General features: G+C 36.5%; 2 protein-coding genes across 4 annotated transcripts in view; both read right to left on the bottom strand.

Annotated features, from left to right (window-relative positions):
* Positions 1-404: 404 nt before the first annotated feature.
* Positions 405-11,989, bottom strand: arl6ip6 (ADP-ribosylation factor-like 6 interacting protein 6). Of its 3 annotated transcripts, XM_081381354.1 has the most exons (5): positions 11,373-11,979; positions 11,216-11,269; positions 10,989-11,121; positions 9,958-10,014; positions 405-727 (listed from the first exon to the last, which is right to left on the bottom strand). In XM_081381354.1, the coding sequence occupies exons 1-4, from the start codon at positions 11,656-11,658 to the stop codon at positions 9,981-9,983; spliced, it is 507 nt and encodes a 168-aa protein (XP_081237480.1). In that variant the 5' UTR covers positions 11,659-11,979; the 3' UTR covers positions 405-727; positions 9,958-9,980. The 3 variants fall into 3 exon arrangements, with proteins under 3 accessions (XP_081237480.1, XP_081237479.1, XP_081237481.1); XM_081381353.1 differs by lacking the exon at positions 9,958-10,014 and having other exon boundaries at positions 11,373-11,989; XM_081381355.1 differs by lacking the exons at positions 405-727; positions 9,958-10,014 and adding an exon at positions 730-1,466 and having other exon boundaries at positions 11,373-11,967.
* A 2,192-nt stretch (positions 11,990-14,181) lies between these two features.
* The window catches only part of fmnl2b (formin-like 2b), a 28,660-nt gene continuing 22,421 nt past the window's right edge, over positions 14,182-20,420 (bottom strand). The window contains exons 19-24 of the mRNA XM_081380519.1: positions 20,211-20,262; positions 20,003-20,166; positions 18,643-18,744; positions 18,463-18,564; positions 17,787-17,910; positions 14,182-15,346 (exon numbers count right to left, since the gene is read on the bottom strand). Of these exons, the coding sequence (XP_081236645.1) occupies positions 15,237-15,346; positions 17,787-17,910; positions 18,463-18,564; positions 18,643-18,744; positions 20,003-20,166; positions 20,211-20,262 (654 nt within the window). The 3' untranslated portion in view covers positions 14,182-15,236. The remainder of the gene's footprint in view (positions 15,347-17,786; positions 17,911-18,462; positions 18,565-18,642; positions 18,745-20,002; positions 20,167-20,210; positions 20,263-20,420) is intronic.

Genomic DNA, 20,420 nt, shown 5'->3' with positions numbered 1-20,420 from the left:
GAAGGCCTTTATTAACCCCTCCCGGAGCCGTTTTGAGTTCGTTTATGATGGATGGATGCACGTTTTTGAGCTTCAATCGGCTGCAATCCACTGCCATTATCAAGCTTTGAAGAGCCAGGACATTTTTTTATATAACTCAGATTGTATTCGTCTGAAAGAAGAAAGTCATATACACCTAGGATGACTTGACGGTGAGTAAATCATGGGGTAATTTTCATTAAACTACTCCTTTAAGTCTGCGGGAGCGAGAGTATGGGGCGGGTTTTCCATTGGGCAGACACTGGCTCCAAATTACATCATCAGCGCAAGATGTCAGCAGCCATTTGTGGGACATTTTGGTTTCATTTTTCTACAGTGAAAGGAAGTAGAGACACGTTGTCCTTTTTTTTTTTTTTTTTTTTTTTACAGTCTATGCACTTTACTTACTGTTTAATTCAGTGCCTAAACGACTGAGAATTTTTTATGTAATAAAATTTTAAACTAGCATTTTATTTTTTATTTTTATCTGTAGTTGTATTATATTAGTAAAATTATTTGACAGTTCCTCCAGCCATTAAACTTGGAATTGCCTCCTGATAATTGCAAGTTAAATGACAGTTGAAGTCTCCGCAGTTGGGCGGTAGTTGAGACGCATCAGGTGAGATACCATATAAAAGTGAGAGTAGCCACTATTCCATTGAGTATTGCCATACTGTAGCCCATGTGGAAAGAGTGTCCGGTCATTCTTCTGCAGAAACAAAACAAAACACCCAAATGGCATTAGTCCACATCGTGACTATAACAAAAATCTGAATTGTTGCTTATTGTCCTTGATGTTGTAAATTTTGTTTAAAGTAATTTACATTAAAATACATATTTTTTGTTGTACAACTGCATGGCGTATTCTTTGCGTAGCCTAAACAACGAAATCAAGTTGAGAACTGTTCCTGCAGTCTGAACACATAAAACTGTTTACTTCGAAAGCGAGAAAAACAACAGTTAGACAGGGATGGGAGCATTCTAGTATTACTAAAGCAGTCACTACAGATGTACAGTTTTAGGCAACTGTTTGAACTCTTAAGGCTGGAATACACAACACAACTTTTATTATTATTTTTAAAACACTAGACATCGTACACTTGCTGACTTTGTAAATGGTTACGGCCCTTATACTTCAAGAGAAATTAAAGAACAAACTGGTGTGAACAAAATAATTTCAAGAAAAATCAGGCCATCAAAGTTCGCCTGGAGTTTGTTTCAGGAGTTCAAAACAGCTTGCCAAGGCGAACTTTCCGGAAAAGCTTACTCTGGCGGGTGAACTACCTTTGAACTACCACTTGTCCATGGCAATTGTTCTCTGGGCCTCTGCCTTCTTTGATGTGGAAATCTTCTCCGGTTCATTTCGCACAGACCATATTTACATATTCATCTAATCTCAGCAGCGTTGGGATGTTCGCTGCTGAGGTATTTCGAGCTTTTATTTACCCCTAAAGAAAGGAATGAAAAATAACTTTTCTGTGAGTAAATTGGGGCCTTTGGGCATCATACACTAAACGACCGAGGACCACATAGTACCAGACTTTCAAGTCATTCCAAACACAACAAACTTGCGCAAATAATAGCACCTTGATGCTATGGGACACATTAAAGATGAAAACCTGTTCTAAAATTAACTTAATCTTAAACCCGTCGCCATTCATATTTTTTTTTAGATTGGTCAACTGCCTAAACTCTGCAGACTGGCTCTGACTTTTCAGCAACTACAATAGACTGTAGTGTAAATCATGTAGTAATGTATTCCAGCTCTTAGTTCAGACGCATTATTGGTCTGGACTCCCACAAAATCTTCAATATAATTAAAGCAGTTTACTTACACTGTTTATTCCTCAATGATCATTATGTTAATGGTTTGTTGTGAATCGACAAATTACTAGAAAATTTCTAGTATTACATTACTAGAATTCAATAGCCTCTTGAATTCTAGTAATGATTCAAAGTTTTTTGTAAAAATACTGCAAAAAAGCAAGCATCTTTAACTACTATGCACCAACATTTAAAAAATAACTGTATACTTTATAATCTATAACTATAATTTAATCTATAAGTATATTGTTGAGTTTTGACCCTTCCCCCACCCTTAAAACTAAATGTCCCTATAACCTTATCCATATCCCGGCTCAATAACAGCGTGTTTTGCAATACAATTTGAACACCATAAGTACACTGCACATCATTTTTCTTTATATAAGTAAATAGTAGTTTTGTGATAAAAATCACAAACTAGAAATCTCTGAAGCAACAGAAGTAGACATAAATCAACACACTTCTAATCATAACAGCTGTAATCATAATCTAAATTATTTATCTGATTAATTGTTTAGCTACATGACGCACTACCCTTTTTACTTTACCACTCAATCGATCTGTTACTCTCGAGAGGTGTGTGACTAATGCAGGAAGTTTAAAAGCACACGGAACAAACAAAACTGAGGACCATGTATGGAACATGGACAAGGGTATTGATCATATCAGCTGGCCATTACTCTACTCTAGTAAGTGCAGAGGCCCATAAAAATCCCATTATGAGGCATCAAGATGTCCCATGTTAACCACTCCCATGAGTTCTCTTTAATGGCTGATTCGAACAAGTTTAGAGTAGAAGATCTAAGCCAAACTGGCCAACGACGTTCTTTTTTTTTTTTTTTACTATAAACTTTTACTTTTTTTTATCTTTACAATAAAAATGCTATATGACATTTTTTGTGGTGGGGTTGGAGGGCATAAAGCCAAAACTGTGATACAACTGTCCTGATATCATAATCATAAGAAAGCAGATCTGGAATTATTATTATTAGTATCATCATTAGTAATAGTTTTTGTATCAGTATTACCCATGCAATCCCTCATGTCAAGGTCAAAAAGTATTTTAACATTTTTACGACAAGGCAAGTATAGTTCAGGCTGTAAATGCCATGTGTCCGAGTCCACATTATATTATTTATTATTAAATTATTCATGATACTTGTAAAAAAAATAAAATAAAAAAAATATGGATTTAAAATAAGAAAGAATGTTACTTTCTACTTGATGGTTACACAACATGACATTTATATGTCTTTAAATTTAAAGTTTTCTTGAAAAATCCCAAAGTTTTCTTTGTTTAAATATGACACCAACATGAATAGAACGAGTACATCTGAGGCACAATTATATTATTATATAATATACATGCACACATATACACACACATACACACACACACACACACACACACATACACACACACACACACACACACACACACACACACACACACACACACACACACACACACAAAAAAATCATGGGTTTTCACTGCTCTTGGTTATTTCTGAATCACATCAGCATAACTAAATGACTATGACATGTTAATTTTCATTGTAACATAATCTCAGCCAGGCATATCACATGCTCATATAGGGCTGTATCAGCTTGTGATATCAGGAAACATTAAGGTTTATCTATCCGAAAGACACAACAGACTTACTGACACACTTTGGACAGATGGTAGCCTTGACATGGAACATTAGGGAGCCAGACACTTCCAAACATATCAATAGGAAAAACAGTTTGGGACATATTATAATTAAGGCCATCCATTCAGATAATTTACGGATGTGAGATCTAATCAGGGAACGACTCGACTAAAAATCCAAAGCACTGAAAGAGACTAAACTCATTTCTATTAGCCAGTTAATTCACCAAATCAATTGTGGTGGCATGAACTCCCTGAACCTAACCTACAACGGAAGTAGATAATGCAAAGCTTATCTGCTGAAGACAGAGCCACCAACAAATGACTGGGACCATATGCACCAAATGATTCAAAGGCTGGGTTTCTTTGGAAACAAAGTGATGAGAGCATTATACTTAGTGCGTGCATATCTGGAAACAACCGAGGAAAGTTTCTATTATCATCCAAGTCATTTAAGGATCATCCTAGGGGCAAATTGCTAGAGCAGAGCTGCGACATACAGTGAAAATTGACATGGAGAATGCCAATGGGACAGGGTCTGTGTCTATCACTGCTGTTGAACTGAAGCTATGCAAGCATGAAGGGAACAAGCAGACCCAGTCACAGTTCTGTGGGGGTCAGTCAATACCACCCCATCCAGAGCTAGCTGGTCGATAGCCTGTTTGCGTTTTGAGCCGGCTGTGCAAGTTGGGTTTAGGACAGACATCGTCAGAGCACCGCTGTGTGATTAGATAACCAACTCGCTCGGCGATGGAGTGACCCTGGGTTTTATCGCTAAGCCTCCAGACACAATCAATAACGATCCTCCCAAACAGCCAATCAGAAGCTGGCTTATAAATTCATAAATTGGAACACAGCCTTAAACTCATTTGCAAACTCAAAGTTAGCAAAGGAGACACGTTTTAGCTGGCTTCAAATGGGGTCTTTTCATCATCTCAAATGAATAAGAAGCTCAGATGTGCCATCCAGCATGAATTAAGTATAGTTGAAAAACAACTTCAAAGAGCTCTGCTACAAACTTTGTTCCATAATGTGACAGAATGCATTATTTTAGTTAAGTTTTAGTTCACTACTCAATATTCAATATATTTGATGTTATCATTTGAGTGTCCTCTGAAGACTTTCAAAGCTTAGGTCTTTAAATGACTGGCTCATTAAATCCAAATAGAGGTAATTTCTAAGTATATTAAATCTGCAAACGGCAACAGCTTGTCACGGCATTCCCACTCTTCACGTGCTTCCTCCTACCTTGTGTACACAAAGCTCCTGGTAATAAATGTCAGAAGTACTAAGGTCACTGGAAATAAAACTGAATTCTCAGTCTGATGGGCTAACAGCAATTTCTCACACCTGCCAAACAGACATCCTTATTTACTTATATACACCTGCCAAACAAACATCCTTATTTATGCAGTGGGTAAACCACTGAGAAAGTATGACTAATGCCCAATACCTTCCTGCACCTACTCTCATTATTTTTACCTTGTCATTTGGCTTATTTACTAGCCATAGAGATGAAAGAGTTTCTGGGGTTTTACCAGATCCAGTGTGCACCAAGCTTCATTTGCTAAGATTACAGATGATGCCAAATATGGATGGAGTTACAAGACTGACATTAAATTGTCCTTATTTTGCAAACACTATGATCACAAGATGTATTTATTGCCTTAATAATGCATTGAAAGAGCATAATTTTGGCTGTCTAGCTGAAAATATGACTTGTAGCATCTTTAAAAAAACAAAAACAAAACAACAGTATGCAAGTTTTGCCGCTAGAGGTCGCTTATTCAAAATAATAACTAAGGCTTAGCTTGATGACGCCGTGAATGAGCGTGGAATCATGGGAGTCCACCTTCACAGCCGCAATCCGACAGGATTCTCAATAAACCATTATTAAACATTAACATAATGATCATTGAGGAATAATAAAAAGATTCATCACAGTGTAAACTGCTTTGTTAATAATATTGAAGAAATCATGTTCATGGATGAGCTAATGATAAAGGTTGCTCGCCTGTCTAATAAAACACATAATATATTAAAGAGTCTTTGGAGTTTCAATGGTTTCTACACAAGTAAAACCGGAAATCGAGGGCAACGCAAAGAGCATAATTGACAGGCGATGCAATGACACTGGATAAAACTGCTGATTTCTCTGGAATTAAACATAGTTTTTAAACATTCGGGATAATACAAGTACACAGGTCAATAAAATACATAATTTTTTTGATATTTTAATCCAAAAATCTTACATATTGTGCCTTTAAGGGGCGGTCACATTACCAAAACTTCGGCGAAGGTCCACTGTACATTGTCAATGGTGTAGCGATGTATAAATCACAGCTCACACAGAAGTCATTTTCAAACCAAGCAGCATTGTGTTGGTCGACTCTAGCAAAATTCCTGATCGTGGAAACCCACTGAAATGACCATTTTGACCACGAAAATATGCAGAACAATGGTAAATGTGACCACACCTTTAGAGCAATATATTATTTTCATGTCATGATTGGCTCCAGATGAGCCTGGTTCCTTTAAAAGGTTTTTTTCCAACACCTCACCACTAATGGCCTGAATCCCCTGTGAATCCCCTGTGACTGCATTAAATCACAAAATTTCTGTTAATGTCTTTGAGCCCCAGAGAGCAGAGTTCCCTGTTCAGTCGGGTCAAATTACATTGCATCACTGAAATGTGCATCTTCTGTTAGATCTGATAGATCTGTTAACTCCAAAAAGGTCTAAAATATCAAGAAAGTGCAGTATGATAGCATTCTCATTCATCTCAAAATCATCCCATTCACCTTGGCAGTACACAAACTGCATGATGCTATTTCTTTTCTCAAGCACACTCAGTTCGGGAGCCATAATTGCCTTGTAGCTAATTACTCAACAGGAAAATAACATCCTATCTAGGGACGCATCAATATTAAAAGCTGATGATTATTTTTATGGCATGGCAGATAACTAATAAATGGTAATAACTAACAAAATTAAAATTATACACCGTTTTCTCTAAATAAAAAATACTAAAAACTAAAATCATTTTAATGTCAAAAGTGAATTCATTGTATACAATATAAAAAAAATGGATATATTCCAGCAAAACAAATATTTTGATGTTTAGATTCAAGCTAAATTTAGATTTATTTAGATGGAAAATTCAGATTTGATGTGCCCATACTAGGGTAAAAAAGCTCCATAAGCTTTGATGAGTGAGAAAGCTTGCTTTGGTGCTCTGATATGTAGGTCTTACTGAGTTGGTTGTGGCATTCTTTCTGTGGTTAACACTTCCTGTTACCAGCTCAGATATAAGTAACAAGAGGGGACATAGTCACGAAGGTTTGCCAAACCATTACTAGGAATCTGAATTAATCTACAAAACAGAGGTTTGGAGTTGGGTTAGTTCACCCAAAATTGAAAATTGTGTCACCATTTACTCATTTACCCTCATATCGTTACAAATCCATTAGACTTTCGCTTATCTTTGAAAAACAAATGAAGATATTTTTAAAGAAACCTAAGAGGTTTCAGTCCCTCCACTGAAAGTCCATTCTTTTTCACGTCTCCCTGTGCTTAAACGGAAAATTCACACAAATTTATCTCAAAATGCCTGCCATCGCGAGTATCCAAGTAAACATAGTCGGTTATGGCTTAAGTAAACAATAGAGAAAGGACGCATGTGTATCATTATTTTGGATCCGTGCATTCATCTTAAAAGTGACAGCAGCCTAATATTCCTGCTGATATCTGTCATTAATGTTAATTAAAACTACAAAAGACAAAGAAATCACTCCCTGCTCTTCACTGAATAATGTATTTGTAACTTTAATAATCGATGACCTTTATATAATGTGTACAGTGAAGATTATATCCAATGTTATTTTACATTTGATTTCAAAACTACTAATAGGCCTACCAGAAAAACCTTAAAGGAGTAGTTCACTTTTAAATGAAAATTCTGTCATCATATACTCACCCTCATGGTGTTTCAAACCTGTATGAATTTCTTTCTTCTGCTGAACAGAAAGGAAGATATTTAGAAGAACGTCAGTAACCAGACAGTTTCTGGGTCCCATTGACTTCCATAGTATATTTTTTTCCTACTATGGAAGTCAATGGGACCCAGAAACTGCCTGGTTACTGATATTCTTTCTAAATATCGTTTAATTATTTGTTCTTTTATTATTAATGACTGTTTACTTGTTTTTAATAATCTTTGAAATTTAAAGTAGTTTTAGCTGTGGTATCGAAATTGTAATTGAGAATAGTTAAATTTCACTGGTGTCTACAATTTTGGGTGTCATAACATTATTTATTCCAATACAAGGATACATTGGTCAAAAAAATTATTATTTTACTAATTTATAAAAAAAATTGTGGTGGGGCCAGTGAAAACTGAAGGCTGCACTCCGCTACTGGTTATTTCTGAGATTTTGGATGAGTAAGAATATTCGCGTGTTTTGTTATTGCTGGGATACCCGAAGCTCATGTAAAGTAACGGGGGCGGGGAGCAGCAGATAATTTGCATTTAAAGGGACGGCGTGTTTTTGCTCCCACCCAAAAAGGGGCAAATTTGACAAGCTATAATAAATGATCTAGGTGGTATTTTGAGCTGAAATTTCACAGACACATCCTGGGGACACCATAGATTTATATTACATCTTGTGAAAAGGGGCATAATATGTCACCTTTAAGAATAATAAAGATTTTACCGCTTCAGAAAGCAAGCAAATTTAAAGTCAATGACTTTGGAAAGAGCAATACTAAAAAGTTCAGGCAAATTCCCCTCCTCCTCTCTTCTCTAAGAGCATTAGAAGTTGGGGTAAAGGACATTTAGACATATTTGATGGGGCTTTGAGCTACACGAAATCCCTGCAGACCAATTCTGGGACAGTTTTTGAATGTTCCGCTTGGTGCAAGTATTCAGGTCTGAAGATGGAAAGCAATTACAGGAAAATTGCTTTTCTGTTCTCCTCCAAGTCTGTGCTCTCAGTCGAACCAGCACAAAGTGATAGGAACCATTTTCTATTTTACCAACTGACAAGCTTCTAAGGCACTGACAGCTAAAAACAAAATAGGAAAAATGGGTGAATAACCTCAGACCGGAGGAACAGCCTCGATAACATTTTCTTATGACTACTCTCTTAGAGTATTACACTACTGAACAGAACTGGCCATGAAAAAACAGATACTTGTAGAGACAATCAGTCATCAGGCTGTCTGAAATAAATGAATAGTGCTCACAGGATCAGTAGGATGACTGTTGCAGATGCTGCGGCACTAAATTAACTCACTAGCATGAGTCTAGACTGTTAGCCTAAAATGATCACTTCTACTTGGAATTGGAGTATCTCTTGTTGAATGTGAACTTTTGATTTCCAAGAAGTTTCTTCTGATTTCATTAGTGTGGATCCTGTAAGAAATTATAGTCTGCCTCGACCCAGATTCCATTCCAAAATATATGTTAGAAAGAGCTCATCCCCAAAATGGCTTAATTATCATAGAGACAGTTTGCTCTGGTCTCAGTAATATTAGAATATTACCACCGGAATGGTTTTCAATCAGTTATATAGCGAGAGCAGCAGAACGACATCAAGAACCATCCTGTGACAAAGAGTTTGTTTGTGATTACCAATCATAAAGACAGATGTCTTTCTGAGTATAATTCTTTCACCCGACCCCTTTGGTGATCACACCTGTAGCGACATCAGTGATGTGGGAACGGAAGGTAATCACTTCAATTGTTGTCCTTAATTTACATTTAAAACGAAACCTTGTTTACAAGATGAGAGGGATGACTAGAGTAGAAACAGCATAAAATGTTTGAGCCTGTATTGTTCGGGGTTCATTCCAACTCCGTTGAACCCAAGGTGCTTTGTGTACTTTGTCATTTGCTATGCTGCAATAAACTTCTTCATTGAGATCTTCAACATCCTCATCATTTTTTTTCTTACAAGCCCCCCCCCCCCCAAAAAAAATACACCAATCCCCCTCCCCCTTTAATCCTTTTGGTTGCTTTTGAACAGTAACAAACTTAGCGCCATTTACGAAATATCAGTTTGAATTATTTGGAAAAGGGAAGTTATGTGTTTCCTGAAACTGCCGGTTTGCCACCCAGACAGTCAATTACACTGTTTTCACATAAAGGCCATTTCACACAAAGTACGATAACTATAAAGATAATGATAAAGATATAGCTCTGAAAATAATTCAAAATATAAAACAATAGCAGTCCACACCAAAACTATAACGATAATGGCACAGAGGAACTACATTGTTGGAATCACGATAACAACATTGACAGCCAATCAGAATCCATTTTGCTTTAAAGAGCACGAGCATTTAAAACAGCAGACGACAAACCTGCAGCGCATGCTTAAAATGAAATGAGTGTTATCGTTTGTTGGTGTGGAAACTAATATAGTTACGGTTATCTTTAGGTATCGTTCTTGATGTGAATGGGCCTTAAAAGTCACTCCGACTGGTTTCAGATCAGCTTCCAAGGAACCATAAATTCAAATCTAATGAGAACAAATTCAAGTGAGCTTTACAGATAACCAAGCAAATATCTAATGATTACTATTGGTCCATCAGATGCAATCTATGGAATAAATCTATGGTGCCATCAAAAATCAACCACATGGGGATATCTTAGACAGGAACTAATCCAAACATTAAATTCAGATATGCCTTAATTTTCAGGTTTCAGGCAGAGCCTCTTTATTTTGGCCAACTTTTCAATACAATGGCAGTCTAAAGTTGTCACGAAATCAAAGTTGACCCTATTTACTTTGTTAGCGCACATTACTAGTCTTGAGAACAATTAATATGTGCAGGTTAATACACAGGAAAAAAAAAATTGTTTGTCGTGGTAATCTTTAATCAAAATCTGAAAATTTGTTTCCGCTCTGGAATGGCGTTCCTTCTCTGATGACGTCAGTTTGACGGCTTGGGTTAATATCCTTTACCACACCCCTCCAACTGTCAGTCTGCTATGAGCGAAGGATGGAGAGGAGGTGCACTAAAGTAAAACCCTGTCCTCTATTCAATATTCTGTTTCACTTGAAAATAAGTCACAACAATGAAGTAAAGTCGGTTGCAACTTCATGGGGACTTTAAAGCAAGATCATGGAGCAGTTTCCTGAGGTGTAAAACTATTTTCTGAAACTATTTTAAACTACTAAATCTTTTTCAGATGTATCCTCTAAAACTTGTCTAACTATATAACATCTAATATTAATAAAAAAAAAAAAATTGATTTAAAAATGGAGAAATAAGGAAATAGTGCCTAAAATGTACCATATAGTCATATTAATATAATTTTTTTATATATTATTTTATTCTGACCTTGAAAAAAAAACACCCAAGGTATTGTTTTATATCCATATATTGGGAACAGAAGCATACACAGAGAAAACACTGTGTAATATGATTGTGCTTTAGAGAATATGGTTTGGTGATTTAATTGCACAGTTATTATGATAAAGAGGCTCACTTGAATTTGGCTGAAGAAAGAGGAGTTGGAGGAAACATTCCTGGCTCAAAGGAGTCAAAGTAGGTTAGGGTCCAGGAGAAACTGCAACACAGAACTCCAGCCACAGAAGACAGGACCAAAATACTCCAAAAACCTGCAGGAAAAAAAAAGTATGTTACCAAAGCATACAACACGCAGCTAATATCGGTTTATTCATATTATGTAATACAGGTGCAATTTGGACCTACCCAGGAGTCTTACTTCTGATCCATCTTCACTGGTTATCCTCTCTGCTCTTAAATCTACAGATCAGAGAATTATTAATTATCCATAATGCCATTTAGGTATTGCACATACTGGAACTTCAAGAGAAGAATTCCAAGAAACAGATATGAAAGTGTTTACCTTTTAATACGATGTACAAGAATGAGGTCAGCACAGCGATAAACGAGACGATGACTATGCAGCATAGCACAGAGAATATACGAGCGGGCCACAGGTGTGTGTCTTTCCAGTACCGCTGGCGTACGGGGAGCCGCCCAGGAGTTGCCCTGCCGTTCACGCTGCTCTCAGGTGAAGCTTCATTTACTTCCCCCAAAGGGGTCCTTCTTCCTGTTAATGTAGTATTATCTTCGTCTTCAGAATAAATGTCTAAAGACTGGACATCTTTATCTCTGGAAGAACGCAGCATGGTTGCCAGGAGAAAAGTTTCTAAAGTTGAAATTGTTGGTTCGTGAGTCACATCCTGCCCCCTTAGTTTGCGCGTTTCCGTTTCCTAGACAACACGGAAAACTGGCGTATAAATTAGCGCGCTACATGATGTAGGCTACCCACTTTTAATATTATTATTACACTCAATGTGTACAATGCATGCATGTTACGTGCGTTTTATACAGTTCAACGACAAATACAATTAATTTAAAGGGGATTTCGATTAAGACAATGTGTATTAATGTCAAAATTATCAAATGGTAAAGAGTTTCAAAACATCGCGGTTTGTGCTTCCGTATTCGTGAAGCACCGCCTTTATTGTCGTGTTATCCAATCGTAATTGACAATCCATGCAATACGACCATACGATTGGATGCAATGAACGTCATTCAAGAAAATTACCCATCTCATACATTGTAAAACTTTAGCAAAGATAACTATTTTAATTCAGACGGATAGGTGTTTATCCTGGTCTGCTTGACTATGATATTTAAAACGTCTTGCTTTATTGCTTCCAGACTCCAGTGTTGTGTTTTATTTGCAAAAAAAGTGTAATAGTTGACAGCTATTGCAAAAAGTTTTTGACGAAGCTGCTGTCAATATTGTACAGCCCAAAAGAATCTAAAAGATTAAACACACTAACTCAACACAACTGAAGGCATAATGAGGTCTTTATCTGAAGAGATAACGAGGAAGATTTTTGTTAAACTAACTGAAATATTACTTTCACGAATAGATGAAATTCTTGGCTCGTTTGACTACTTGTATCATTTTCATCATCAACTGCAGGAAACAGCTATTTATATTTCAAGTTAACTGTCATCTAGACATTTTTCTTTCAGTAATATTGTGTTATAAAAATTATAGCCTGCTGCAAGGGGCAAAATATGCAAATATAACAATATAAAATAAGCAAATAATGTATGCATCTATGCAACAATTTACTAACAATTATAATATAACTTTTCACAATATAAATTAGGCCTTTACACAAGAAACTAAATAGATGATTTTAAAAATTTTAGGATAGTGGCCTCTTGCACAACGATGATCATAATATTATTTTGGGGGTCGTGGCATATTAAAGATTGAAAACCCCTGTGCTAAATTACTTACAACTTGACTGCTCTTTTAGTGTCTCTAAGCAACTATCTTTTGTTTTCATCATTTCTTGTTTTTTTGGTTATTTCATGGAACACTTCTTCAGCACTCTTAAATCTTCTGACAGTTGGGAGGTCTGCCCACACGTTCTCCGTAGCGTGAGGAGCTGCCAACTTTGATCTTTCTCCTCTTTACTTCTGCATCACAGACTGGTCCCCAAAATTTTGTGATGTCCATTAACCAGAAGACAGTAGGTATCCCACTGTGACCTGGTGGGACTGTTGAACTGAAGTCAATGAAAATGAGATGAGACATATTGTATCATAATGTTCTTTATGTACATTCATTTTTAAATATAGAAAAGGAAAGAATTATCACATAATTGAAAATAAAGGGTCTAAGTTTCAGTGTTAAAGTATTTTGAAGAATTTCATTACTGGCTACACTTTTATTTTGAATTCATTGAAAGTCTTTGGGATGTGCTGGAGGAGGCTTTACAGAGCGCTAGACTCTTGCATCGTCAATACAAGATCTTGACCAAAAATGAATGCACCTCTTGATGTAAATAAATGTTGTGATGCTATTATTTCCATCAAGAGGTGCATCAAATATTGGTCAAGCTCTTGTATTGACAATGCAAGAGTCCAGCACTCTGTAAAGTCTCCTCCAGCACATCCCAAAGACTTTCAATGAATTTAAGATCTGGACTCAGAGGGGCCAATTCATGTGTGAAAATTATTCTTCATGCTCCCTCCCAACCATTCTTAGACAATTTGAGCCTGATGAATCTTGACAATTTCATCTTGGAATACGGCCACGATGCGTCTTCCTAAATAGTTGTTTAAGAAATGAAAAGCTACACACGCCATCAATTAATGTTAGAAGAACTGTTGCCAAACATAACATGCTAGAAACATAATCTGCAATAATGATCCAATCATAAACTCTTAAGCATTTGCCAATTTAAATCCAAACAGCCATTTTTTAGGGCAGTGTATATATCATATAACGAAATGGTACTGACATTTTGTGTATTATTTGCATTTTAATTATTGAGGACCACAGCAAAGGTACTATGATTTTTATGACTTTTTCGACAGAGAGCTAAACATTATTATATAAATCAGTAACTGTAATCTGACCATGTTTAATTGTACAAAAGCCTGTTCCACAGACCAGGCGCCACAAGGGACCGCTAAGATCCTGGCACACAAGGGGTTGCTACCACCTTGTGGCAGAATTAGGTTACCACTGCCCACACCACATTTTATTTTCAAGTAGCTCCAATAATCACATGCATCCTTGAGCATTCTCATGTCAATCCAGATCTTCAGTAAAAATAAAAACCGCAAGAATTCATGTGAACATTTCACGCCGACCACACAAAAGAATCACTGTTTTTAACGGTGCTGGTGTCTTTGCTTTATTTGCACACAACCACTGATTCCAGTTAAAGAGATCAAAGTAGAAAAACGTTATATGTGCCACTAGTGTCAGTTCAAGCTTTCAAGTGTTACGTGCAACCACAGACATTTACCATATGCAACAATAGTGATGAGAGAGCAATTCAGGTCACAGAGTAAGTTAATTCACTGTCTTTACCATCGAATTAAATAATACTGTCATACTAAACAACATAAAAAGTTAATACCATTCCAGTGATATTGCAGGACAAGTTGGTTTGTTTCAACAATATGTACAGCACCACAATGGATGAACAATGTAAAAAATAAGAGGCTCAATTTTGTAGCAAAATATCTGTACATTTAAAAAAAAGACTTTTTGTCCAATGAAATGTCTTTTCTTTTTTTAAAAAAAAAACAGCAAACTTTTTTTTTTTTCACAGCTCACAAATGCCACATGAGATAAAACCAGTAGGAGAGCAGGTCTGTGTTTAAAAATGAGATGTATTGTACATAAAATGTCAAACTGGATGTGGATGTTTGGTAGTAAACATTTTCTCAACGTTTCATGGGTTTTTAGTCAGTAAAGAAGAGCCTTCCTCAATAGCAGTTAGAAGTTCTCTTTTTTTTTAAATCAAAAGTTCAGTTTTAAGATGATCCAGGTTCAATGCTAAAAAATAAAAATAAAAATAAAAGTGCATCTTGTAAATCTTCCCCTCAGAAAAAGCTGCTTAGCTTGGAGTTTTTAAAACAAGAGGTAAAAATGACGCAAGTGGGCCGAACCAAAGTCTTTTCGCCGTTTCTGCTGCTCCTTGCGTGTAATACACAACGTCTCAAAGTTAAACAGAGCGAAACATAAAACACCACACTACCTCATCTTCCTTCACAATGTCCATTTGTAGAATCCACGACATTTGACTGTATAGGTCTGACATATGGCATCCAACCTTACTTTCTTTAAAAGAGATTCCAGGTTCCAGGTAAGCAGAAGTATGCTATTTTTTGTTCTTTTTTCAGTAGTGTCATTGGCCCACCCTCTGTCCTCAAAAGCTGGCTAGCAGGTGGTGATCTCCATGTTGCGTAGCTGAAGGTGCTGAACCTCCAAGTTCCTTCTCCCACTCCTCCTCAGGGCATCGGCCCGTCGGAAGGGTTGACTGCGCAGGTCTGAAGACAAACAGGTAAACCGTTATACACTGAACACAACTACAGTCTGGGCCTGCAGATATGGATGGGACGGGGCCAAAGATGGGTGCAAAACAGACAGGTGTGTGGATGTTTGGTTAGTTTTAGATCAATTTAGTAGGAATGCACGATATTCCGGTACCATAACGGTTATTTTCCGAGTTTTTTTTAATTATTGGTATTGATTGATATTGGATATAATGGCTGATATCGAAACATATTGAGCATACTTGTATTATTTTTACATTTACAGACAATTTTATACCTAAATTCTAAATTGATTTAGACAAAAATAGGATGGAATTTTCTAATATTGACCATTTATTAGTATCAGTTGATATTAGATATAATAGCTAATATTGAATATTTAATTGTCCATACTCATTTCCCCTAATTTTACATGCTAGTTATGATAAAGTTAATCTCGTAAAACTTTACAATAAGGTCTCATTTGTTAACATTAGTCAATGTATTAAATAACATGAACTAACTATGAGCAATACATCTATTAATCTTTGGTAATGTTATTTAATAAAAATAGTCATACATTTTATGATGTTAACAAATCCAACTTTTCATGTTAATCTATGTATTAGTAAATGATGAAATTAACATTAAGATTAATAAATGCTGTAGAAGTATTGTTCTTTCTTAGTTCATGTAAAATAAAGTAGCTAACTAATGTTAACTAATGAAACCTTATTGTAGAATATTTACAAAATACTAATAATTTATTAATACTGTTTACAAATAAACAAATTCAAATAATATTCATTCTTCATACTGTACATTTTAATGTTGTGATGCCTACATTGCCTTGAAGCATTTAAAATGACAGATTTTAGTTTTTGATGCATTATTTTTTACATTTACTAATACAAAATAGAATATATTATTTTAATATTGGCCATTTATCGGTCTCCGCCATTTAGTGGTATCGGTTAATATTTGATATGATAGCCAATATTGAATATTTAACTGCATACTAGTTATCCTATTTTAACATGAAGGTTATGCAAAACACTGTTAAATGTAATCTTTGCCAAATAAAATAAATAAAATAAATATTCATTCTTCATACGGTACATTATAAAATGATGCCTAAATTGACTTGGAGCACTTAAAATGACTGATTTTGCAATTTCGACTTTTTAATCACGCAATTCTGACTTTATAACACAATTGCGAGTTTATATCACGCAAGTTAAAAAGTCAGAATTGCGAGATAAAAAGTCGCAATTACCTTTTTTATTTTTTATTCTGTGGCGGAAACAAGCTTGCATAGTTTAACAAAAACAACAACAACAGAAATATCTATGGCTAATATCAGCCTTCAGCCAGAATTGTAATATTGGTGCATCCCTACAATTTAGATCTATCTGATAAGTCATGATATGTTCCAGGAAATTACCAAGACAAATGTTGTTTAAAATTAAAAAAATGTAAAAACTACTCAATGGGAGGGGAAACTTCAAGACATTTTTTAAATCTGTGACAACTTAAATAGTGTACAGGAAACAAAATGCCAAATGGTAAAAGTATTAAAGGCAGGCAAGCAGGCATTTTGGTCCTACTACTATGTACTAACATTAAAATGAATCACTTGATACAATGCACTTATTGTGTACATACATGTTTTAACATTGTACTTATTAAAAAAACAAAAACAAAACACCTGCATGTAATTGCAGCTGTAAATAATTTCTGTAATTAATCTATAATTACACAGTTGACCTGGCCCTTTCACGTTAACTGACCCTTAAAACTAACCGTACCACCAAACCTGTCCATAACCTCAATAGCAGCAACATTTTTGCTGTACAGTAAATTACAGTAAAGTTTTACAATACAGTATGAACAAAAAATTGCATTGTACCTAACAATTTTTTTAGATGCAAGTACATAGTAGTTAAAGACACCTAATATAAAGTGTGACCAGCATTTTTATGCTGAGAATTCATACTGAATTTAATACCCAAATACACCCAAATGAATAGTAAACAAATGAAGAAATAGACAGAAAGAAGGATGGCTAGGAGATGAGCGATAAGAGACGGATTTAAGGGCACCTTGCTGAGGGGAGAGAATTTAGTTTAGTAATGGAAGTCCTCGGAGAGGGCGGGATCACAGAAGAACCGCGAGCCACGTTTGGCTGATCGTGCGGTAAAGGGGACGGTCTTCAGCACTGCAGCAAAATAATAGCCAATCACAACATAGAAACACCAAAAGCAAGAAGCTCTAGAAAAGCACAGAATCAGACAGAAACTTCAAGCCTAAAGCTAAACAGCTTGGCGTCTACTGCTACAGTACGTCTACTGTTACTATCAAAAGGAGAAAGGCCAATACACACTAAGGGAAACGGATTCATTCATCATACGTACAATCAAATGAATCGGAGTTTTGCATCCAGGAGCGGTCTTACCCGTAATGATGTCCTCGATGGCTCCGTCTTTGCCTTCGTAGACGAGGCGGCTATCTTTGCCTTGCCTCTTCCTTAACTCTGTGATCAGCTCCTGCTGTTGCCGCTTGCCCTTGTGAGATGGTGACTGGTGATGGAGTGAGTTCATAAGGGAAAGAATATGCAGTCATTGCGCACGGTTTTACTGTAATCTTCCCACTTGACAATATTCCTTTAATGTATACTTTAGGGCTCACTAGTAAAGCCCAAAGTTATTTTTTTACGCATACGCTAGGGTCCGTTAGATGCAAATTTCGTCATCAGCACAGCATTTGCATAGCCTGATTTTTTTTTTGTGCTAATTTGTTTGTCCACAAGGTGGCAACAGTGCCCCGGGGTATTCACAAGGTAGTCGAAGAAAAAACTGAATAAACGGAAAACACAGAAACGCGTGCAAGCTACAACAATTATTCATGGATTGAATTCAACTCAAGCTTAAAAGATCATAAAGATGTGCGTATGGGTTAGAACATGTGGTGAGAGATACAAAACCTTCTGTTGACAGAGTGCAAGTTGTCGTAATGCATATGCGATAACTGCCTGTGTACATATACGTACGTGTCAAAGTTAAAGGCTATGCGTACAACAGTGTATGTCCACTTTGGGCTAATGGCTCTCATTTATGACTTCAACAAGATACCTGTTGATGATCTTGCTCCTCCATTAAGGCCTCCTGTTCCAGAAGTTTCTCCATCATCAGCTGCTCCTGCCTCTTCCTTTGCTCATTCTCTTCATTCGCTTGCTGAAAAAAAAGACAAATTAGATCTGGACCCTGCGCGAACCAGAAGGAAGTTGGTGCACTGATAGTATAAAAGCTCACCCTATAGGACTTGATGAAGCGAACAAACACAGGGAAGAACACAGAGGGTGGCATGGTCTTGGCGCTCTCCCCAAAGAACTTGACAACATCGTCATAAGCATCCTGTAAAAACATCCAAGTCACATAATCATGTGGATCGTGTCCCTTGTGGGATTCAAACCAACAACCTTACCCAGCGCAGCAGGGCTGTTTCTAGGCATAGGCAAACTAGGCGGTCGCCTAGGGCGCAAACAGCTGGGGGGCGCCATTGAGAGCCCCCAACACACCAAGAGATTTTTTTTCTCGCCCAAGCGAGTGGAAGAAAAATCCTTCTTTTTTTACATTTCCGATAATGGAGCGTATATTTGCACTAAGTGCCTGTCTTTTTGGCAAAAAGACGCCCACCACTAAATATCTACAGTGGCATAGGTCGTAAGGCGTGAGGTGCTTGAAAGTAGCTTTTGATGCGTTCGACCCGAGTTCAAATCCGCCTTTTGCCGAACTCGCTCTTCTCCCTTTTCCCAACACATGAGATGTAAAATTTATAGTCTAACATAAAGGTTTCTAGCGTTATATTTTGTCAACGAACTAAAATCGAAACCATGATATGGCTTTGTGCCTTTATAAAACAGCACAAGACTTTATTTAAGTAGCCTATAGGCATTCTGTTTGTGCTGCGTGATTTAAAGAAAAGTGCGCACTTTGCTCACGCGATCAGCATGGTGATCTGGTGTTTTCGCCAAAATAAAAGCTCAAGGGTTTATTTCTTGCAAGTGAAGAAATTAGGACAAAAGTATTGTAATTTTCCTATACTATAGTAGTGTAATGTAAAATATACTTTAGAAAATTTTCATTTTAATTTATACAGTACACTACATATTATTGGCTATATGGATTTTACGTCATAGGAATGCTTATATAAATCATAAACACCAGTGATAATGTAATGTAGACTGAGACTATATCATAACTAAGATGTTTGAGCCCTCTTTAGTGTCCTGGTACAAGTCAATGGTTTTTCTTTGTTCAATGTGCACAGTTCATGGGTTGAAGCTCTTAATTTTTAGCTCTCAAAGTGCACCAGATTGATGCATTAATTTTAACCTTAAAATGTACAAAATTTACTTGCAGGGGAGCATGCCCCCGAAACCCCCTAGAGGGACAGAGGTCCACCCAACATAGTTTCACAAAATCCTATGGGAGAGAACGATCATTTATTGACTTTACTCCAGCATAGTGCAACAAAGTCCTTTTAAGTGAGTAAAATTGTTAATGCCAAATTACAATGGGGGGCTCAATAGGAATCTTGCCTAGGGTGCCAAAAAGGCTAGAAACGGCCCTGCAGCGCAGTTTTCCTTATAGAAAGGTTCTTTGTTTCTACCTGTGCAATTCTAGCATCATCCAGAAGCTTCTTAAGCCTGGCCTCGTTGTGATGGATGAAATCTTTGAGCAGGGAGTTGTGGCCATGCATGCTGAACTCTCTTCTGGTCAGATCCAAACCTCTCTGTAGCTCCTTCACATCCAAGAGAACATTCTCCAGAGAGACTGCAACATGTGATTAATGAGATCCACTCAACAAACAAACTTACAGAAGCTTATTAAGGCACAACAAATCTGTAAAGTGAGGCCTTTTGAGTTGTTCTTTTAGTATATTTATACGATTATAGTATTTAGCTTTCATTTTCATACTTTTGGTTTCAATTTGAATTTTAGTTAATTTATTTCAGTTTGTTGTCAAGGTAATTTAAAAATGATTAATGTTCAAAATTAATAGCTTAGTTTTAATTAACAACAAAGCT

Source organism: Scardinius erythrophthalmus (assembly GCF_964197995.2).
Source record: "Scardinius erythrophthalmus genome assembly, chromosome: 12".
Classification (NCBI taxonomy): domain Eukaryota; kingdom Metazoa; phylum Chordata; class Actinopteri; order Cypriniformes; family Leuciscidae; genus Scardinius; species Scardinius erythrophthalmus.
This window is presented reverse-complemented; position numbering and strand designations above follow the sequence as displayed.